This window comes from Triticum dicoccoides, chromosome 2A (assembly GCF_002162155.2).
Source record: "Triticum dicoccoides isolate Atlit2015 ecotype Zavitan chromosome 2A, WEW_v2.0, whole genome shotgun sequence".
Taxonomy (NCBI): domain Eukaryota; kingdom Viridiplantae; phylum Streptophyta; class Magnoliopsida; order Poales; family Poaceae; genus Triticum; species Triticum dicoccoides.
This window is the reverse complement of record NC_041382.1, coordinates 652,940,946-652,964,064: the sequence shown is the minus strand read 5'-3', so window position 1 is coordinate 652,964,064 and position 23,119 is coordinate 652,940,946. Positions and strand designations below refer to the sequence as shown.

General features: G+C 47.0%; 2 protein-coding genes across 2 annotated transcripts; one reads left to right on the top strand and one right to left on the bottom strand.

Annotated features, from left to right (window-relative positions):
• The first annotated feature begins 7,419 nt into the window (after positions 1-7,419).
• LOC119355989 (mechanosensitive ion channel protein 1, mitochondrial-like) lies at positions 7,420-14,803 on the top strand. Its single transcript, XM_037622883.1, has 8 exons — positions 7,420-7,571; positions 8,955-9,719; positions 10,163-10,434; positions 11,017-11,117; positions 11,840-11,947; positions 13,082-13,303; positions 13,907-14,039; positions 14,257-14,803. The coding sequence occupies exons 2-7, from the start codon at positions 8,980-8,982 to the stop codon at positions 14,009-14,011; spliced, it is 1,548 nt and encodes a 515-aa protein (XP_037478780.1). The 5' UTR covers positions 7,420-7,571; positions 8,955-8,979; the 3' UTR covers positions 14,012-14,039; positions 14,257-14,803.
• A 1,188-nt stretch (positions 14,804-15,991) lies between these two features.
• On the bottom strand, positions 15,992-18,268 carry LOC119355988. Its single transcript, XM_037622882.1, has 2 exons — positions 16,548-18,268; positions 15,992-16,221 (listed from the first exon to the last, which is right to left on the bottom strand). Exons 1-2 carry the CDS (start codon positions 17,979-17,981, stop codon positions 16,102-16,104), a joined length of 1,554 nt encoding a protein of 517 aa, XP_037478779.1. The 5' UTR covers positions 17,982-18,268; the 3' UTR covers positions 15,992-16,101.
• Between the last annotated feature and the right edge of the window lie 4,851 nt (positions 18,269-23,119).

Genomic DNA, 23,119 nt, shown 5'->3' with positions numbered 1-23,119 from the left:
TACTTAAGTCACGAATTTGGTACACACTTAAAGAAATGTGGAATCGTTTCACAGCTCACGCCGCCTGGAACACCTCAGCGAAACGGTGTGTCCGAACGTCGTAATCGCACTCTATTGGATATGGTGCGGTCTATGATGTCTCTTACCGATTTACTGCTATCATTTTGGGGATACGCTCTAGAGACAGCTACATTCACTTTAAATAGGGCACCGTCTAAATCCGTTGAGACGACACCGTATGAATTATGGTTTGGAAAGAAACCTAAGCTGTCGTTTCTAAAAGTTTGGGGATGCGAAGCTTATGTCAAGAAACTTCAACCTGAAAAGCTCGAACCCAAGTCGGAAAAATGCGTATTCATAGGATACCCTAAGGAAACTATAGGGTATACCTTCTACTTAAGATCCGAAGGCAAGATCTTTGTTGCCAAGAACGGATGCTTTCTGGAAAAAGAGTTTCTCTCGAAAGAAGTAAGTGGGAGGAAAGTAGAACTCGATGAAGTACTACCTCTTGAGAGGGATAGTGACGCAGCACAGGAAACCATTCCTGTGATGCCCACACCAACTGAAGAGGAAAACCATGATAATGATCAAAGTACTTCGGATCAAGTTACTGTTGAACTTCGTAGGTCCACAAGGACACGTTCCGCACCAGAATGGTACGGCAACCCTGTCCTGGAAATCATGTTGTTAGACAACAATGAACCTTCGAACTATGAAGAAGCAATGACGGGCCCGGATTCCAACAAATGGCTTGAAGCCATGAAATCCGAGATAGAATCCATGTATGAAAACAAAGTATGGACTTTGACAGACTTGCCCGATGATCGGCGAGCGATAGAAAACAAATGGATCTTTAAGAAGAAGACGGACGCGGATGGTAATGTTACCATCTATAAAGCTCGACTTGTCGCTAAGGGTTATCGACAGGTTCAAGGGATTGACTACGACGAGACATTCTCTCCCGTAGCGAAGCTAAAGTCCGTCCGAATCATGTTAGCAATTGCCGCATACTATGATTATGAGATATGGCAGATGGATGTCAAAACAGCATTCCTTAACGGGCATCTTAAGGAAGAACTGTATATGATGCAGCCGGAAGGTTTTGTCAATCCTCGGAACGCTAACAAAGTATGCAAGCTCCAGCAATCCATTTATGGACTGGTGCAAGCATCTCGGAGTTGGAACATTCGCTTTGATGAGATGATCAAAGCGTTTGGGTTTATGCAGACTTATGGAGAAGCCTGCGTTTACAAGAAAGTGAGTGGGAGCTCTGTAGCATTTCTCATATTATATGTAGATGACATACTCCTGATGGGAAATAATATAGAATTTCTGGACAGCATTAAGGCCTACTTGAATAAGTGTTTTTCAATGAAGGACCTTGGAGAAGCTGCTTATATATTAGGCATCAAGATCTATAGAGATAGATCGAGACGCCTCATAGGTCTTTCACAAAGCACATACCTTGATAAGATTTTGAAGAGATTCAGAATGGATCAGTCCAAGAAGGGGTTCTTGCCTATGTTACAAGGTATGAGACTGAGCTCAGCTCAGTCACCGACCACGGCAAAAGATAAAGAAGAGATGAGTGTAATCCCCTATGCGTCAGCCATAGGATCTATTATGTATGCCATGCTGTGTACCAGACCCGATGTAAACCTTGCCATAAGTTTGGTAGCAAGATACCAAAGTAATCCCGGCAAGGAACACTGGACAGCGGTCAAGAATATCCTGAAGTACCTGAAAAGGACAAAGGACATGTTTCTCGTTTATGGAGGAGACGAAGAGCTCGTCGTAAAGGGTTACGTCGACGCTAGCTTCGACTCAGATCTGGATGACTCTAAGTCACAAACCGGATACGTGTATATGTTGAATGGTGGAGCAGTAAGCTGGTGCAGCTGCAAGCAGAGCGTCGTGGCGGGATCTACGTGTGAAGCGGAGTACATGGCAGCCTCGGAGGCAGCACATGAAGTGATTTGGGTGAAGGAGTTCATCACCGACCTAGGAGTCATACCCAATGCGTCGGGGCCGATCAAACTCTTCTGTGACAACACTGGAGCTATTGCCCTCGCAAAGGAGCCCAGGTTTCACAAGAAGACCAGGCACATCAAGCGTCGTTTCAACTCCATCCGTGAAAATGTTCAAGATGGAGACATAGAGATTTGCAAAGTGCACACGGATCTGAATGTCGCAGATCCGCTGACTAAACCTCTCTCGCGTGCAAAACATGATCAACACCAGAACTCTATGGGTGTTCGATTCATCACAATGTAACTAGATTGGTGACTCTAGTGCAAGTGGGAGACTGTTGGAAATATGCCCTAGAGGCAATAATAAAAGTATTATTATATTTCATTGTTCATGATAATTGTCTTTTATTCATGCTATAACCGTATTATCCGGAAATCGTAATACACGTGTGAATACTTAGACCACACAATGTCCCTGGTAAGCCTCTAGTTGACCAGCTCGTTGTGATCAACAGATAGTCATGGTTTCCTGACTATGGACATTGGATGTCATTGATAACGGGATCACATCATTAGGAGAATGATGTGATGGACAAGACCCAATTCTAAGCATAGCATAAAAGATCGTGTAGTTCGTTTTGCTAGAGCTTTGCAAGTGTCAAGTATCTCTTCCTTCGACCATGAGATCGTGTAACTCCCGGATACCGTAAGAATGCCTTGGGTGTACCAAACGTCACAACGTAACTGGGTGACTATAAAGGTACATTACAGGTATCTCCGAAAGTAGCTGTTGGGTTGACACGGATCGAGACTGGGATTTGTCACTCCGTATGACGGAGAGGTATCTCTGGGCCCACTCGGTAATGCATCATCATATTGAGCTCAATGTGACCAAGGTGTTGGACACGGGATCATGCATTACGGTACGAGTAAAGTGACTTGCCGGTAACGAGACTGAACAAGGTATTGGGATACCGACGATCGAGTCTCGGGCAAGTAACGTACCGATTGACAAAGGGAATTGCATACAGGGTTTGATCGAATCCTCGACATAGTGGTTCATCCGATGACAACATCGAGGAGCATGTGGGATCCATCATGGGTATCCAGATCCCGCTGATGGTTATTGACTGAGATAGTCTCGGTCATGTCTGCATGTCTCCCGAACTCGTAGGGTCTACACACTTAAGGTTCAGTTACGCTAGGGTTATAGGGATATGTATATGCAGTAACCCGAATGTTGTTCGGAGTCCCGGATGAGATCCCGGACGTCACGAGGAGTTCCGGAATGGTCCGGAGGTAAAGATTTATATATGGGAAGTCCTGTTTCGGGCATCGGGACAAGTTTCGGGGTTATCGGTATTGTACCGGGACCACCGGAAGGGTCCCGGGGGTCCACCGGGTGGGTCCACCTGTCCCGGGGGGCCACATGGGCTGGTGGGGGTGCGCCTTGGCCTAATGGGCCAAGGGCACCAGCCCCACATAGGCCCATGCGCCTAGGGTTCAAGGGGGGCAAGAGTCCTAGGAGGGTAAGGCACCTCCTAGGTGCCTTGGGGGGAGGGAAAACCCCCCTTGGCCGCCGCACCCCCTAGGAGATTGGATCTCCTAGGGCCGGCCACCCCCCCTTGGCACCCCTATATATAGTGGGGGAGAGGAGGGACTTCATACCTGAACGTCTCGGCCTTTGGTTGCCTCCTTCTCCCTTCCCAACACCTCATCCACCTCCATAGTGCTTAGCGAAGCTCTGCCGGAGTACTGCAGCTCCATCAACACCACGCCGTCGTGCTGCTGCTGGTGCCATCTCCCTCAACCTCTCCTCCCTCCCTTGCTGGATCAAGAAGGAGGAGACGTGGCTGTTCCGTACGTGTGTTGAACGCGGAGGTGCCGTCCGTTCGGCGCAGGTCATCGGTGATTTGGATCACGTCGAGTACGACTACATCATCACCTTGCAAGCTTCCACACGCGATCTACAAGTGGTATGTAGATGCAAACTCTCTCCCTAGACTCGTTGCGTAGATGAACTCATAGATGGATCTTGGTGAAACCGTAGGAAAAATTTTAATTTTCTGCAACGTTCCCCAACAGGATGACATCAAGTGTGATCGTCATCAAGATTGCCGTGTGCAATTTCAAGTGGAGAATCACGAAGAGATCAAGTGCTTGAAGCTTGCCATCCATTGTGGTGTCAATGGACTCGTGAAGATGTGCCGAAGAGTGGCTCACCCATAGTGGAGTATGGGGGAGCAATCATCTAGTCTTCATCGACCCAACGCAATTAAGAAAGGTGGTCCATCTTGAGGAGGACAAGATCGTCATCATCTAACTCAAGTGGATCATGTGCAAGGCAAAGGTTTGCCCTTGATAGGTTTTCTATTTTACCGGACTCATGGTGGTAGTTGGGAGATCGGGTTATAGGATCGATAGCTGTACTATCAAGGGGGGCTCTCAAGTGAGTAGCTTGATCGTATCGTTCGTCGAGAGCTCAAACCACTGCATCCTTGCATCATGTTTCTTGGTTCTTGTTTGGTTCTCTTTGTGAGTCTTAGAGCTTATGGTCATCTTGATGACAAGCTTGAGTTCATCGAAAACGGAGTTCGCATGCGTCTTCTATGATGTTTTCGGTGTTGGAGGTTTTACCGCTCTTTTCCGAGGAAGGGTTCTCACCATTTTATTATGGGCCTTTTCTCATTTGCTTCTTATTGATATTTCTTTGAAGATTGTGTTAGCCCTTGTCGCTAGCTTTCCAACAAGCTTGGTTTCATCGAATTCGGAGTCCGTTTGCAAAAGTTGTGGCAGTTTTGGTGTTCTGAAAAGGCTGCAGCGGTACTACCGCGAATTGGAGCGGATGTAATTTTTTACTACCGCTCCAGAGCAGTACTACCGCGGCTCCTACAGCGGTAGTACCGCTCCGGACCAAAAATTCGTCCCAAGTCTTGCGGTGGTAGGCCCGGATGTATTTCTTTTAGTACCGCTCGCAAGCAGTAGTACCGCTACCATTTGCGGTAGTACCGTGAGGTCGAGCGGTAGTACCGTGAGGACGAGCGGTAGTACCGCTCCGGCGGTTCTTCTGGCCTTTTGCCTCCTCGCTGTTGTTTTTCAAAGGGATACTTCCGCCCTAGCGGTAGTACCGCTCCTTAGAGCGGTAGTACCGCTCTGTGCGGGCTGTAAGCATAACGGTTGGATTTTTCCCCACCTATAAAAGGGGGTCTTCTTCCCCAATGAACCTTATCTTTTTGAGCTCGTGTTCTTCCCCCATTGTTGACCTTCTTCGATCTTGCTAACTCTCAATCCCTCCATAGATTCTTGCTAGTTTTTGAGGAAAAAGAGAGAGGAGACCTAGATCCACAATTCCACCAATCACTTTCTCCTCTATGTGAGGGGAACCCCTTGGATCTAGATCTTGGAGTTCTTGGTGTTCTCCTTCTTGTTCTTCCTCTCATTTTTCTCCCTAGCATTAGTTGCTTTGGTGGAATTTGGGAGAGAAGGACTTGGGCACTCCGTGTGCCCTTGCCATTGCATTTGTGCATCGGTTTGAGTTCTCCACGTGATACGTGGAAGTTACAAGTTGAGAAGCTTATTACTCTTGGGTGCTTGGTACCCTTGAGCTTGTTCCTCTTGAGTGCTTGGGCGCCCTAGACGGTTGTTGGTGTTCGGAGCTCAATCATTGTGGTGCAAAGCTCCGGGCAAGCGTCGGGGTCTCCAATTAGGTTGTGGAGATCGCCCCGAGCAATTTGACGGGTACCGGTGACCGCCCCCAAGGGTTGCCAAAGTGTACGGGTTCGGTGACCGCCCCCAAGGGTTGCCATTTGTATGGGTTCGGTGACCACCCTCAAGGGTCCCTTAGTGGAATCACGACATCTTGCATTGTGCGAGGGCGTGAGGAGATTACGGTGGCCCTAGTGGCTTCTTGGGGAGCATTGTGCCTCCACACCGCTCCAAACGGAGATTAGCATCCGCAAGGGTGTGAACTTCGGGATACATCGTCGTCTCCGCGTGCCTCGGTTATCTCTTACCCGAGCCCTTTACTTATGCACTTTATTTCGTGATAGCCATATTGTTCTTTATCATATATCTTGCTATCACATAGTTGCTTATCTTGCTTAGCATAAGTTGTTGGTGCAGATAGGTGAGCCTAGTTGTTTTAGGTTTTATGCTTGGCAAATTAACCGCTAGGTTTATTCTGCATTTGTTCAAGCCTAAACCGTAATTATTTTAGAGCGTCTATTCACCCCCTCCCTCTAGGCAATATCCACGATCTTTCATTAAGTTTTGCTTTCGATTGTTGTCTTTATGTTGGATTTGATATTTGTGGGCCGATAAGATACGGGATTCAGCGGCGCAAAGAGTAGACCCCGCAAAGTCGACCCGTAAAAACGCATATTCCGCGCATATGCTTTTTTACGGGTCCGTTTGAGGGGTCTGCATCTGTGGCCGTCTAAGCCGATCCGCAAAAGCGGTTTTGCACGAACTACAAACGCGTTTTGCGGGCCGAGGGCATGCAGGGTCTGTTAGAATTGCTCTAACTCACATGTAGCGGACGACGACCGGACCGAGAAGGCACAGAAAATGTCTATTTTGTGTCCGCTTTGGACCTAAATCAGACCTAAATCTGAGACTGAAAAATGGATCCGCACGGATATAAAATGAACGAAAAATAAGAATGAGTTTGCGCATTGAGTGTTGATTTTTGTCCGTACAGACGCATACGGACATGAGCGGACGTTTTGGGTCGCTCCGTTGGAGTTGCTATGAGGGGAGCGGAGGTGCACCGAACGCCCACGGAGCTGGGAGGTGGTATGCGTGACGGAATCTCGCCTCGCTCGCCGGCTAATCAGCGACGAGGACCCGGCAAGGGCGGTGGTGGCGCCACTGTACGGTGAACCCAAAAAGATCAAGGACGGCATCCCGCACTGAGCGCGGTGAAGCCAGCAGCTTGCGTGGTGGCGCCACTGTACGGCGAGCTCCGAAAGTACGACGGGCGGCGGTGAAGCATGGCATGGCAGCCTGCGCGCGTGATGGCGTTGGCCTCGCACGCGCCGGAACGTGCCGCGCCGCCCGTCTCACGACGCCGAGCGTGCCACGCTGGTCTGAGCCGCGCGGTGCTGGCGGGCACGGTGGAATGCACGGGCCTAATTTCTTTTCTTTTTAGCTATATATATGCTGGGCCTAATTTCTAACGGTACTTGCTACCCGTAAAGGCCCAGTGAGGACACTTGCCCCGCGCTTGGAAGAGAAATGCAGCCTTGGATGGGTAATCCAGAAGGCCAGATCCATCAGAGAAAAAAAGATCCCTCGGAGAAAAGAAAAGAATAGGAAAAGGGAAGGAAAATCTGAGCACGCACCGCACGACGCGGGGGTGAGGTGAGGGCAGGGAGGAGGCCCCACCCGCAGCCTCTCCACGACATCGCCTGTTTCCTGTCCCGCAAGAAAGGCAAGCAGAGAGCAAGGAAAATAAACCAGCGCAGTCCCCGTCGCCGTCGTGACCTCACGCTTCACACCCCCCACCCCACGCGCCCACGCCCCTCCGGGCCAGCTGTTGAAGCGCGGCGGGGACGAAGCAGGAGCGCCGCCGGCTCCCGGACTCCTCCGCCTCTCCGAAGCGTAAGCCCTACCACCCTCCCCTCTTCGAATCACTGCCGTGGCTGAACCTCCCCTTTCGTCGATGTGGGTTCTTACCGCTTCTAGATGGCGCGGCCGACAGTTGTAGTCAGAGCCTTCCCCGTGCGCCGCGGGCTTCGTCTCCGGCGTGCGTTTTGATGCGAGTTTTTTGCTTTGTTACTGACGCTCCGCCGCTGGTTCCGTGCCGCCCGATTCGAGGGTTTATGCAAATGTAGCATCCGGAATTCAAGTAAGGATTGTTGATGCCTAGTTCGTTCGTTCGATTCTGACGGGAGACCCGAATTCCCCCCTCTGATTAGTCTGATTTGACTTTACCGACGAATTATAGTCGCTGTGATTCGGAAAGTTTTGGGTGCTCGTTGATACTCCAAAACTATGTGCGTGTGATTCGGAAGTATAGGAGTACAACCTATGGCAAGGGTCACTTGCGTGGTCGCTCTGCAATGTATTTATTGCCGTGGCTCTAGCCCAATCATTTGTTGCAAAACGGAGCTTGCTATTATGATCGAGACATAGAAATGGATAGCATGGTTCAGTTAGAGAAACTGCGATGGGTGTACTTTTGTCATGTGCGTGTTGATTTGATAATTAGTACTAGTTTCATACACATTGTTTCTCTGCCAGTCATGTTCAAGTGAGAGTTGTGTTAAGGTTTATCCTCATTCCTTTTAGTCATCATTGCCATTTCTGTTGCTTTAATTATGTTTCCAGCTGTTTGATGTGAACTTTTATTTGTAACAGTGCTGGTTTGATTGGTGTTGCCTTAAGGGTTTATGCAAATATAGCATCTGGGTTGAGTAAGAATTGCTGCTTTATACTAGTTCGTTTGTCTGATTCTAACTTGAGACCTGAATTTTCCTGCTGATTAAGCTGATTTTGGTTGTGCCGACGAATTATTGTTGCTGTGATTGGGAAATTTGGCAAGGATCGCTCGAGTGGTCGCTTTGCACCGTAATTTTTTTATGTTTGCTCCTAATAAGGTTTGGCACACCAATTTGATGCAAATCCCGGAGCAGCCAACAGCATGGATAACAGTTAGAGAAGCAGCCGACGTCTGTCCTTTATCTTTTGATGTTTGAATACCTATAGTTTGCCGAGCTCTTTGGCACCATGAAATTGAAGTTCTCATGATTCAGAATTTTCGGATTTAGCATCCAGAGTTATTTTCTGGTCCTACAAGCTTAATGAAGTTTGATATGGTATATGTTGATAACTGGTAGTTTCATACATTGTTGCTTTGCTGTTGAATTATGGTTTATACTTGGTCATTTAGTCATCGTTAACAGAGTTTGGTAGTAGTCTTGTTTTCTTTTTAGTTATGTTTATTATTCTCCAATTTTCATATTGATTATTTTCATACTTCAGGGCACAGTTTCTTAAGTAGTGCACAATGTCTGGGTGTACAGCAATCTTGCGTCGGTCATCTCAGAATCTTATGGAGTTATCGATTGGGTCCAAATCTCCTGGCGCTTCTTTGAGGGGGTTCAACAGCTGTGCCAGGGGCAAGGCAAAACCAGGCAATTCAGTTATTGGGCAGATGAAAGCAATGGATCGTTTTCCTCCAGCCAATGGTGTGTCAAGGGCTATGATGCCCCTTTCTGCTTATATGGGCACTAATTGGTTGAATACTTCAAGGCCCAGTTTTAATGCATTGCCAGGACCGTTAGGTGTTTCCAGCATCCGCCGTGCATACTCATCAGACACTGGAATTAAGCCTGATATCCCGATTGTTCCTCCCACTGAAACTGCTGAGGTTGGTACTGGAGGAACCACTTGGATGGACATTTTTGAAAATGCTCGCAACTCCGCCATCGATGCTACGACTGATGCTGGCAAGAAAGTGAAGGAGATGACTGATGCAGTTACACCCCATGTTCAAAGTTTTCTTGAGGCAAATCCAGATCTAGAAAAGGTAGTTGTTCCACTTGGAGGAACATTATGCGGTACGATTTTGGCATGGTTTGTCATGCCTATCATCTTCAAGAGGCTTCATAAGTATGGTTCACAGAACCCGATATCAGCACTTTTGGGGAACTCAGTCAACACTAATGCTTCATATAGCACCAGCATTTGGAGTGCATTGGAGGACCCTGCAAAATACTTGATCACATTTATGGCATTTTCAGAGATGTGAGTTTCTATTGAACTTACCTTGCACAGCTTTGCCACTGTTTTTACCATGTTGTGATGTTATTTAAATCTTCTCTTATATGTGTTGCCATTTAATCTGGGGTGTCGCCTTTCAATTTGTATCAAAAAATTGATGCAAGTTTAATTGTACCATGGTGACGTTTGTCTTGTCTCTCTTTTCTGAAAAAAAACAACAAGAGAAGCAGCTGCTGCATTTGAAAAATTCTTAGACTGAGCATATTTCTTTAATATTTGAAAGAGAAACTTCCTATCAAAATCAAGGATGCTTGTTGCCTGTTCTTTTTGTTAATGATACAGCAGTACACGTTCATTTATATTCATTAATTGTATGCATGTTTTTGCTAAGTTTTTGCCTGATAAAAAGTGGCATATTATGTTCTCAGAATGTTCATCATTTCTGATGTTTTTTCTTCATTCATCAGGGCTGCAGTGATCGCACCAAGTGTATCACCTTATTTTCCACAAGCATTGAGGGGTGCATTCGTCTTGTCGGTTGTCTGGTTTCTTCATAGGTGGAAAGCAAACTTTATCACTAAAGCTATGGCCAACCAAACTGCCTTAGTCACTGACAGAGCAAGGTTATCAGCTTTTAACCAAGTGTCTTCATTGGGACTGATTGCACTTGGTGTAATGGGTCTTGCTGAGGCTTGTGGTGTAGCTGTTCAATCAATATTAACTGTTGGTGGTGTGGGAGGTAATGTTCGGAACTGTTTTGAGGAATAATAGGTGATATGCCCATATGATAATGCATTTAGCAATCATTATCTGCACTAAAAAACATCAAGATTTAATAACCAAATGTAGCATGTAAAAGTAAGCGCTAAATAATTGTGTGTTCTGTCCTGTGCTTCCTAGACGTGAATAGCTCATTATCTTCTTTTCTATTTCTGAAAGAATTTTTTACTTAGATTTTTCTCATCGAAGCCGCATTTTGTTTCCTTGGCCTACCGTGTTGTACAAATTAGTTGCCACAACTGAGATGTGGTTGTTTATATATCTTAGAACAATATGATAATAAGGAATGTAGCCGTGTTTGACCTTTCGGTCCTTTCTGTTAGCTGCGTAATATGGATCTTCGATAACTCATGTATAGTTATGCTACGCATGCTATAATGCAGAAATCCTGTTAGGAAATATTACAGTCTTCAGCAATCTGTGCGTAAATAGTACAGCATGCACTATTTCTTCTTCCGTGTGAGGACTCCTCATATTTCTTGATTCAGTTGTTAATACTCCGAACAAAACTAAAATCCTTTTACACTGATGTGCATTGCAGGTGTTGCTACTGCTTTTGCTGCTAGAGATGTCCTGGGTAACGTGTTGAATGGGTTCTCCTTACAATTTTCTAGGCCATTCTCAGTTGGAGAATACATAAAGGTGCCTTATCATATATTCGTATACATGATTACTGGACATACATTGTTAGAACCATGAGTGTACCATATGTACTATGAAATTCCGTTGACCTGGGACTGCATGTGTAATTTGTTTTTAGTATACATAGATGTTGATAAATGACAAATGTTTGCCGTGTGGTAGGCACTAGTTGGTGCTAGTAAATTGTCAAACTATAACATTCAGTAATATGAGCTCATGATTATCAAATGCCCTAGGAGAATAGAAGATGTTCATCTTTAGCTTGGGATATGTGCTTGATCCGTGCCCTGAGGAAAAATAGAACTCATCTCTTACAGTTTTAAAGCATTGGATTACAAACAAGGTCTCCAGCAAAGTGATACCAGCTACCGAGTCATGGTAGTTGAGAGGCTTTTTACGAAAGGAGGAAACAAAGTTGACCCAAGACATGACAACCCGCTTTTACAGTTATGACCACCGCGTTTGTTTTCATGAATAAAAATACACTGTCCCTAAATTACTATGGTTATGAATATGTCAAGTATCTCATGTTACTGTTAGATGTGTCCCTGAAGAGCAAGTGTTTCATCTGTTTATCCTGCTGTGAGTCAGATGTTACCTTATTTCTCATGAAGTTCATGTTTGCAGATAATAATGCATGTTCACAGGCCAATTTTATCTTTTATTGCTTTATAATTGTGTAGCATATATAGACTCCCTAAGTAAAACATTTTCCTTTGTAGGCTGGGTCAATAGAAGGCACGGTAGTCGAAATAGGACTTACTTCAACTTCGATGATGAGTCCAGAAAAGCTTCCCTTCACAGTGCCCAATTCTCTGTTCTCAAGTCAGGTATCATCACATCTTCTACTGGATACTATATTCTTAAACAACACATATTATGCCTACATGGTGACATATGTAATTTGTACCATCTTACTTTTTTCCCCCCATTTTGCTTATCATATCCTGTTTTACTTGGTGCAATGTTTTTTTTTTTGCACGTTTCTTTCTTTATCACTGGATGGTAATGATATCACTCGCTATTATAGGCTGAATTTTCTCTAGTTAGCAATTTGTGATGCAATGTTCTGTAACATGGACTCGTTAAGGCAACTTGAATCACTATCCACATTTAAATGTATGTATATCAGTATATCACCCTGGAACCATCTATGTGTGATATTCAACTGCCTGGAATATAACACCCTTGATATTTTTACCCAATGTGACAATCTTTGGACACACCATAAAGGCATAAACAAGATCCGAAACACCTAGGAAACATGCAAACAAGAATATGTGGTAACCTCGCACATGTAAGAGCAATTTTTTTGTGATTAGCTATAGTACTTTTCAGTTATAGCTCAAGCATGACAAATTCAGAACTTAGCCTCTACAGTAGTTATCAGTTACATTGCTAAAGCTTACTACTCCCTCCGTTCCTAAATATAAGCCCTTTTAGAGATTCCAAGGACTACATACGGAGCAAAATGAGTGAATCTACACTCTAAAATGCGTTTATACACCTCCGTAATGTAATCCGTATTGGAATATCTAAAAGAGCTTATATTTAGAAATGGAGGGAGTACTTTCTACTGAAATTTAATTTGTCAGGATTTTCCCCAGACCACAAGGACTTTTCGCACTGAGACTGGGTACAGCCTTCTTTTAAACTTCAGGATTTGTTTGAGTTGAACTTTGTACATATGGCCTCATTGCAGTTGTAATGGGGAGTAAAACACATGAATTTTGGAGATTTAAATCAACTTTGAGTGATTCACTTCTGTACGAAGTTTGGAGTAGGAGAAGTTTGCTCAAATGTTTTTGTTCATTTTATTAGTTAAAATATCCCAGAAAGATGACAAATCATTGAAAGATGACAATGCATGCCAAAAGTAATGCTGTTTAGATTTTGGCCAGTTATGCGATTATCAGTGTCAGGGTGACCTATCTTCTCTCATGACATTCTTTGAATAATTGCAGATTATAGTGAATAGATCACGAGCTCAGTGGCGAGTTAGTGTGACCAAGATTCCTATAAAACTTGAGGATATTGAGAAAGTTCCTGCTGTAGCAGAGGAGATAAAGTCTATGTTAAGGTCCAACCCAAAAGTTATCTCGGAAACAGATGCTCCTTACTGCTACCTCTCAAGATTGGAAAGTTCATATGGAGAGCTTGTCATAGGGTGCATCCTCCAAAAAATGGTGCGTTAAATTTATTTCGTTCAAAGTTATTACGTTGGATTTCAGTAAGGCATTTGTTTGGGCGATAAGGTGAAGAAAGTAGCACCAGATAAAAGGTCATATAGTGATAACCTGGCAACACTTGTCCATTATACATGCATTTTTCTCTTTGACATGGCTCAGTGGTCAAGAGTAGAAGAAAACATGTGACTTGAAATTTTATGTATCCATTTGGTGATCAACGCTTACTATATTAGATTGCGTTGCATCGTATCAACCTGTTCTGTTGAATCCAACTTGTAAGCTGCTGCTATCTGTTGCTGTTCTGGAGTTGTGCTGCAACAAGACTAAGAAATGTGATCCAAAATAGTGTATCATCGAAATGAACATAACACAAAACGATTTTCTGTCAGTCTGTCCAGCTTAAGCAGTTTGATGTTCTACAGTAATGCAAACATCTCCCAGAGTTGTTCATAGTTTGTAATTATCCACAATTCACCACAAGGGCGTAGCCATATAGAACAATACTTTTGCTGCTCTGTAACCTGCTGTACTGGTGCTGTGGTGCAAGTTTAGAATACTTATCGTCCTTTTTGTTTGATATGAATCTCTTCACACTTTCAGAGAAAGGACGACTTGATATACGCAGAACAGGACATTCTTCTAGGAGCTGCCAGGATCATCAAGTCACATGGCGTTGAGTTTGGAAGCACCACACAGTGCTGCTGATTCTGATGTTTTCTCAAACTCAAGTAGGGTAAGTCGATATTTTGCTGCGCAGCTTACCTGTAATGTAATGTGAGCTGCTCATTTTTCAGTCGGTACTATTCTAAGCAAACGTGATTGATTGGATGAACCATTTTCACCCCATTTCTAGCCTTTAGTAATAGAAGTTTGGCTGCTTATTACAGTTTTGAATAAGTTAGTTTTGTAAAAAAAGAAAAAAAAGTGACAGGGAATTGTATCGATGGCAGGTGAACGTCGCTAGCCTGGAGGGTTAGAGGAGATTTTGCTTGGTGCGCGTGCGAAGGCAGGGACCTCTTGCGGAACCAAGGTGGGACTTTTGTTGCCTGTCCTCAATTTGGCGAACATACATCGTCCGCTGCCGGAGAATATAACTGTCTTGCGTTACAACATTTTGCTACGTACCAAAGCTTGACTTTGACCAAAGCTAACATACTGCTTAGCGAGTAGTTTACCATGATTCGTCAGTGTTCAGTCGTGGTAACTTGAAACACATGGGGTGGCATGATCCACCGGAGGTCTGCATCAGGGCCAAGGAGTATCCCGTTTGGCCTTGGAACTCTAAATGCTGGAACGTCGACATGCGTGCAAGTGTTGTTTTGATGCATGTCTAGGCGTGATAGACACCTTTGTCCTGAATCGGTGTGTCGAGGACCATGTTGACACGCGTCGTTCGGCTTTTATTTCTAGATCTGGCTACTATAGTCCTATGCATATGCTTGTTAATTTGCTTGTACTCCGTTGAGTACGTCAGGAATTAAGGGTATGTCTGGTTCTTGCCTGTAGCTCCCTTGCCAATTATTTGGCGAGGGATTCCACCGCCTAGGGGTTGGCCATTCAACAAAGGACTCATTGGCAGCCAAATACTTCCTCCGTTTTTATTTAGTCCGCATATTAGCTTTGGTCAAAGTCAAGCTTTGTAAACTTTGACTAAGTTTATAGACAAAAATATTAATATATACAATAACAAATCAATACTGTAGATTCATTATTAAATGTACTAACACATCATATAGATTTATTATGGTAAATGCTTATAATTTTTTCTAAGTTTGACTTCAGTCAAACCTAATATGCACACTAAATAAAAACGGAGGGAGTACTTGGCAACAAACCAAACAACGTTTTGGTAGGGTGAGTGAAAACCAAACAGACCCTAAACAAGTAGTAGCACTGTATACGATTGACACTGTAGACTTGTCATAGGGAATCATTACCACAGGAATGGCATAAAATACTCGAGTTAGGCAACGCCTTTCGCTCTCGTTTCTAGGACTAGGATGGAATCGGGAGCGACATGAATCACGGGAGAACGTTGGCATGCGACCTCCTTTTCATGGCCATGTGCGTGCCGACAAGTGTAAATGGTTTTCGGTTGCGCCGGTGCGCCACCTGTTGAACCGGCCTCGGCGAGCATTTATAGCTCTGTTGCTGATGGTTCGGAGGAATGAATGAACACTCTCCACATCACCTTAATTATGTCTCGGGCGGATGGGGCTGGTAGATTTGGTCGTCCCTGTTGCCAGAAAGCATGCCAAGCCGGATCCCTATACATGCTGTCGCCGGACGTGCTTTCCCCTCTTGCCCGACACGGCCGAGGCGAGCCACGCCGGGTGCCAGAAACGAAGTAAAAACCGACGCGCTGACCCAATTTCACACACAAACACAAGCCCCCACGCCATCCCACCCCGCGTGGGTGTTGGCCGAACGCCTGGATCTTGCCACCAAAGGCTGAAACCAAAGCTTTCCCAAGTCCAAATCCCAGTAGCCCCACACGCCTTTTAGCACAGCGAACCGGCATGCGTTCATGCATGCCCTGCCACGTCTCCTTCAACTGTTGTGGGGGCAGCAGCGGCACGATGCAGTGCAGAGGAAGCCCGGCCAAAGCTTCGAGTCCTTCTCGTGCCTGGTGATGGCCCGTGAGGCGCAAAGCACCAGCACGGTAGTAGGTACGCAGGCAGGAGATGACCGAACGAGGCTCTCGTTTGTTATACCTTCCAGCAAGAATACAAGAAGAGAGAAAAAATAATATTGTATCGTCCTACAGTGTTCTCCTAACAGAGGCTAGGCTAGACCTAGACTACTTGGCTGAACTCGCCGTCCCTGCACACGCCCACGTCGATGGTCATCGTCTTCTTCCCCTCCTTCCCCACCTTGGGCGACGACAGCACCCTACAGCAGTTCCTCCTCGGCGACTGCACAACATCCATGTGAGCCATGCATCATCAGTAAACAAACTCGCCAAAGGCAATATAAGTACTAGTGTTTCCACACACATCAGCAATCCTTTATTAAACGTACGTATGCTAACATTCGCTCAGGTAGTCAACCAAACCTAGTACGCAATTAACAGTGGATACGCTTCTCCTACCATTGCTAGAATTTTTAACTATCTTGTATTGCATTCCTATCTTTGGACTGTATAGTTTAGTGTATAATACTCGTTTTTAATTAGCAATTGGGCCATTTGTGTATATGCTGAAAAAGGAATTGAGTTAAGGGAAGGAGCGAAGGGGATTACCCGGTCCCATATCCCGGGGTCGGGCCTCTTGAGCACGACGATGTGGTCGAGATGCGCGTCCGGGTCGGTGATGTTCCAACGGCACGCGGGCCGCGTCTCGTTCGCGGGGCGCCACCGCTCGTACCGCGTCACCGTTGTCTCCCCGCCGCGGGCGGCCTCCGCGCTGCGCGCCGACGACAGGTAGTACACGGCCGGCTTGTGGCACGGCGTGCGCGCCAGGGGCCGCGTGTTGAAGGCGTACGCCGTGTAGTCGGCGCGCCGGTACCAGTTGAGGAACGTCCGCGCCGGCATCTCCATCTCCCGCGGCGAGGTCACCCCCCTCGACACCAGCACGGCGAACCCCCACGCCACCGACACCGTCCACCGGTTCGCCCCGTCGTAGCAGATGGACTGCTGCATTATCCCCGCCGGGTCCAGCCTCACGGGCCCGCTGAACAGCCTCCGCACCGCCGCCGGCCGCGCGGGCGCGTTGGGGAACAGCGGCTGCACCACGTCCAGGTGGTGCAGCGTCACGATCGGCGCCACCGGGTGCGCCGCCAGGAGGCCCAGCAGGTCCCCGTACACGTCGTACTGGTGGAACCCCGGGTGCTTGGTGAGCGGCACCCCCAGCTCCGCCATGCACGCCTGGATCCGGTCGTCGCTGCCGTAGAGCGCCGGGTAGCGGCTGATGCAGCCGTCCTGAATCCGCGCGAGCGCCTCCGCCAGCGGCCTGCTGATGGCGAAGCCGCCGCCGCCGTACGCCATCCCGTAGGAGAAGTAGATGTTCTGCAGGTGGCTCTCGGAGAGGGAGCCGATGTAGTAGGGCTGGCGGTGGTCGAACTTGTTGAGGACGGTGAGCAGGTTGTCCGGGAAGAAGACGGTGTCGTCGTCGCCCATGACGAACCAGCGCACGCCGGGGAGGCCGAGGCGGAAGGTCTCGGAGACGATGCGGGAGATGCGGATGGCGGAGCGGTGGCCGCGCCGGTGCGTGTAGGGGAAGGCGGAGGTGTCGGAGGAGATCTTGATGGCCGGGAGCCCCGTCCGCGCCGTCGACATGTTGGACTCCCGCACCTCGCGGTCCAGCCAGACGTAGCCGCGCATGGCGCCGCGCGGGCGCCACCACACCTTGATGTACTCCTTGCGCTTGTCCCAGAACCGCGACGAGGCCGCGATGCCGAACACCACGTGCTGCAGCGTCGTCGCCGCGGACGCCGCGGGGGCGGCCTTACTGTCGGCCACCGCCGCAGCGGTGCGGTTGGTGGAGACGCGGGAGGAGACCGCGGTGGGGTCCGGCGGGCAGGACGCGGTGGACGAGGAGGCGGCGGAGGCGAGGAGGAGGTGGAGCGTGTAGAAGAAGTAGAGGGCGGTGAGGGGGAGGAGGAGCAGGAGGAGGAAGCGGAGGAAGGAGCCGGTGGCGGACTCCTTGCCGCCGCCGCCGCCGCCGCCCCCCTTCATTCCTGGCGCCGTGGCTGCTCCTTGCCGCCGCCGTGCCCGGCCTCACAATGCCTCTTCCTCGGCGGGCGGGCGGGGTATGCTGACCGCGACTGGTATGGGGAGTGGGGTTCTGGCGAGTGAGATTTGGGAAGGAGATTTACAAGGGCGGGTCGCGTGGGCAGCAGCCACGGGAGTGTGCCAGGTCGCCCATCCCCTCCGCGTGTTGCTCTGCTTCTGGTTCTCAATCTCACTCTCTTCGCTTGTTCTAGCGTCGTTGCGGCGTGGACTGGGATTGAGTGGGGTTTTCGGGTGCGGTGGGGGGTGGGGGGTGGGGTGGGTGGGGCGGCGCCTTTTCGAGGTTTCTCCCGTGCCGGTGCTGCACTGCCTGCATGTCCCGTCCCTATTCAAGTGCACATTTATTTTTCAACTACTGCTTAAAAAAAGTTCGCATTTATTTATTTCCTACCAAAAAGCCTATTTATGTATTTTATGGCAAGGTGCTGCCCGGGGATGGATGATTACTTGCTGTGATGCCGCTGGCTTCTCTTTTACAGAAACGTGGGATGTTCTTCAATCGATTTGCAGATTTCGGTCCGCCGGAATAGTTGATTAGATTTCAGGCTGGCGATTTGCAGATCAGGGACGCGCATTGATGCCCCGGCTATATTTGCGGGGTATGACTAGGTCTCAGTCGACTGAGATTTAACCAAGTCTCAGTCAAGTAATATAACATGCAAGAGAAAAATGAAAAATGAAAAATGAAAATTTTACATGAATTTTAATATAAGATCTCACGGATATAGAGCATGATTGGTTTGTTGCTAATATTTGGCTAGCCAAATGTTGGCAATACTAAGACTTGCCAAATATTGGCAACTTTATATGAGTTAGGCAAGACAACTTGGTAACCAATTAGTAATTAGTAGCCAATATCTGGCACAATGCTAAACATTGGCATGCCAATTTTTGGCACAAAACCAATTATGCTCATAGCATTGATTGAGACTTAATGAAGTCTCAGTAGCAAGACTGATATTTGTGTTAGAGCGTCAAACGATCCGGACGGGCTACTCGGTCAATGACTGGACCGAACGCAAAAACGCTACCCAATCGGTCTCCGCACAACCAATTCAAATGTCCCGACTGACCGACATTCCCTATATCCTACATATAACTAGGGCGAACATAGAGATGCCCAGACGCGTGTGCCACATCGGATTGACCGCTAGGGCTTGCGTCAATTCACCCATATCCGCTCCTCCCACCTTGCTCGAGCAGTTCTCTTCTCATCTCTGCTCGTCCTTCTCCGCACATCCATCATCGGACTTCTGTCGCTATCGGTGCTCCGCCACCATTCCAAACCCAAGGCTTTGCCACCGGACGCCCCAACTCACACGTCGTCGACCAGGCCGCCACCGGCGCAGCTCCGGTACGGCAAACTCTCCTATATTTGCACCTCGCGCTCTACGTGTTCGATGAAATGTGCGAGCTGAGCATTACTTCAAGGGTTCCATCAAGGGCCGGTGCACGTCTTCTGTACACAAACTACTTCACAGCGGTCCCAACATTTCATGAAACTTTTTTCGTCGTTGCTACTGGATGAGTGAAAAGTTGTTTGTGCGGGTAGTGGAAAGGCGTGGAGAAGGCTGATGACAACTTCAAACTAAGAAAGGATTGTTGCCGAAAATTATCCTTCTCTCCTCTACACAAATGCACGGCTCCTCTTAGGATGTTTGCTTATGGTAAAGTAGCAGATGCAATTGATGCAGAAATTCGGATGGGAGAGACCACGGTCCTGAACACCACGGAGCAACTTGCACGCATTCTGGTGAAGATGTTCGGACCAGAGTATGAGAGAGCTAAATGTGGAGGACACAAAAAAATTGTTGGCAATTTGAGCAGCAAGAGGATTTACCAGTATGTTAGGTTCAGTTGATTGCATGCACTCGCAATGTAAGAACTGCCCGAAAAGTTTGTGTGGGCAATACCAAGATCACGTCAAAGAAGTCACCATCATACTTGAAGTAGTGATATCGCATAACTTCTGGATTTGACATGCTTTCTAAGGCACGTCAGGTTCATGCAATGACATCAATGTGCTCCAACAATCTCCTTTGTTCAAGAGACTCTGTGATGAGAAGCTCCACCTGTTGGGGAACGTAGTAATTTCAAAAAAAATCCTACGCACACGCAAGATCATGGTGATGCATAACAACGAGAGGGGAGAGTGTTGTCTACGTACCCTCATAGACCGGAAGTGGAAGCGTTAGCACAACGCGGTTGATGTAGTCGTACGTCTTCACGGCCCGACCGATCAAGCACCGAAACTACGACACCTCCGAGTTCTAGCACACGTTCAGCTCGATGACGATCCCCGGACTCCGATCCAGCAAAGTGTCGGGGATGAGTTCCGTCAGCATGACGATGTGGTGACGATCTTGATGTCCTACCGTCGCAGGGCTTCGCCTAAGCACCGCTACAATATTATCGAGGATTATGGTGGAGGGGGGCACCGCACACGGCTAAGAGATCAATGATCAATTGTTGTGTCTCTGGGGTGCCCCCTGCCCCCGTATATAAAGGAGTGGAGGAGGGGGGCGGCCAAGGAGGGTGGCGCGCCCTAGGAGGGAGTCCAACTCCCACAGGGAGTAGGGCTCCCCTTTTTCCTATTAGTAGTAGGAGAGGGAAGGAAGAGGAAGGAGGGAGGAAGGAAAGGGGGGGGCTTCCCAATTCGGATTGGGCTTGGGGGGGGCGCCCCTCCCTTGCTCCTTTCCCCTCCTTTCCACTAAGGCCCAATAAGGCCCATATACCTCCCGGGGGGTTCCGATAACCTCTCGGTGATCCGGTATTGTCCCAATCTCACTTGAAACCTTTCTGGTGTCCAAATATAGTCGTCCAATATATCGATCTTTATGTCTCGACCATTTCGAGACTCCTCGTCAAGTCCGTGATCACATCCGGGACTCCGAACAACCTTCGGTACATCAAAATATATAAACTCATAATGAAACTGTCATCGTAACATTAAGCGTGCGGACCCTACGGGTTTGAGAAAAATGTAGACATGACCGAGACATGTCTCCGGTCAATAACCAATAGCGGAACCTGGATGCTCATATTGGCTCCTACATATTCTACGAAGATCTTTATCGGTCAGACTGCATAACAACATACGTTTGTTCCCTTTGTCATCGGTATGTTACTTGCCCGAGTTTCGATCGTCGGTATCTCAATACCTAGTTCAATCTCGTTACCGGCAAGTCTCTTTACTCGTTCTGTAATACATCATCTTGCAACTAACTTATTAGTTGCATTGATTGCAAGGCTTAAGTGATGTGCATTACCGAGAGGGCCCAGAGATACCTCTCCGACAATCGGAGTGACAAATCCTAATCTCGAAATACGCCAACCCAACATGTACCTTTGGAGACACCTGTAGAGTACCTTTATAATCACCCAGTTACATTGTGACATTTGATAGCACACAAAGTGTTCCTCCGGTAAACGGGAGTTGCATAATCTCATAGTCATAGGAACATGTATAAGTCATGAAGAAAGCAATAGCAACATACTAAACGATCGGGTGCTAAGCTAATGGAATGGGTCATGTCAATCACATCATTCTCCTAATGATGTGATCCCATTAATCAAATGACAACTCATGTCTATGGTTAGGAAACATAACCATCTTCGATTAACGAGCTAGTCAAGTAGAGGCATACTAGTGACACTTTGTTTGTCTATGTATTCACACAAGTATTATGTTTCCGGTTAATACAATTCTAGCATGAATAATAAACATTTATCATGATATAAGGAAATAAATAATAACTTTATTATTGCCTCTAGGGCATATTTCCTTCAGTCTCCCACTTGCACTAGAGTCAATAATCTAGATTACACAGTAATGATTCTAACACCCATGGAGCCTTGGTGCTGATCATGTTTTGCTCGTGGAAGAGGCTTAGTCAATGGGTCTGCTACATTCAGATCCGTATGTATCTTGCAAATCTCTATGTCTCCCACCTGGACTAGATCCCGGATGGAATTGAAGCGTCTCTTGATGTGCTTGGTTCTCTTGTGAAATCTGGATTCCTTTGCCAAGGCAATTGCACCAGTATTGTCACAAAAGATTTTCATTGGACCCGATGCACTAGGTATGACACCTAGATCGGATATGAACTCCTTCATCCAGACTCCTTCGTTTGCTGCTTCCGAAGCAGCTATGTACTCCACTTCACATGTAGATCCCGCCACGACGCTTTGTTTAGAACTGCACCAACTGACAGCTCCACCGTTTAATGTAAATACGTATCCGGTTTGTGATTTAGAATCGTCCGGATCAGTGTCAAAGCTTGCATCAACGTAACCATTTACGATGAGCTCTTTGTCACCTCCATATACGAGAAACATATCCTTAGTCCTTTTCAGGTATTTTGGGGTGTTCTTGACCGCTGTCCAGTGATCCACTCCTGGATTACTTTGGTACCTCCCTGCTAGACTTATAGCAAGGCACCCATCAGGTCTGGTACACAGCATTGCATACATGATAGAGCCTATGGTTGAAGCATAGGGAACATCTTTCATTTTCTCTCTATCTTCTGCAGTGGTCGGGCATTGAGTCTTACTCAACTTCACACCTTGTAACACAAGCAAGAATCCTTTCTTTGCTTGATCCATTTTGAACTTCTTCAAAACTTTGTCAACGTATGTGCTTTGTGAAAGTCCAATTAAGCGTCTTGATCTATCTCTATAGATCTTAATGCCCAATATGTAAGCAGCTTCACCGAGGTCTTTCATTGAAAAACTCTTATTCAAGTATCCCTTTATGCTATCCAGAAATTCTATATCATTTCCGATTAGCAATATGTCATCCACATATAATATCAGAAATGCTACAGAGCTGCCACTCACTTTCTTGTAAATACAGACTTCTCCAAAAGTCTGTATAAAACCAAATGCTTTGATCACACTATCAAAGCGTTTATTCCAACTCCGAGATGCTTGCACCAGTCCATAAATGGATCACTGGAGCTTGCACACTTTGTTAGCTCCCTTTGGATCGACAAAACCTTTCGGCTGCATCATATACAACTCTTCTTCCAGAAATCCATTCAGGAATGTAGTTTTGACATCCATCTGCCAAATTTCATAATCAT

Coding starts and splice junctions, on each gene's coding strand:
- LOC119355989 (XM_037622883.1), top strand. CDS start 8,980: ATGTCTGGGTGTACAGCAATCTTGCGTCGGTCATCTCAGAATCTTATG. Junction 11,948..13,081: donor ATTCTCTGTTCTCAAGTCAG/GTATCATCACAT, acceptor GAATAATTGCAG/ATTATAGTGAATAGATCACG. Junction 13,304..13,906: donor GGTGCATCCTCCAAAAAATG/GTGCGTTAAATT, acceptor TCACACTTTCAG/AGAAAGGACGACTTGATATA.
- LOC119355988 (XM_037622882.1), bottom strand. CDS start 17,981: ATGAAGGGGGGCGGCGGCGGCGGCGGCGGCAAGGAGTCCGCCACCGGC. Junction 16,222..16,547: donor ACCCCGGGATATGGGACCGG/GTAATCCCCTTC, acceptor GATGTTGTGCAG/TCGCCGAGGAGGAACTGCTG.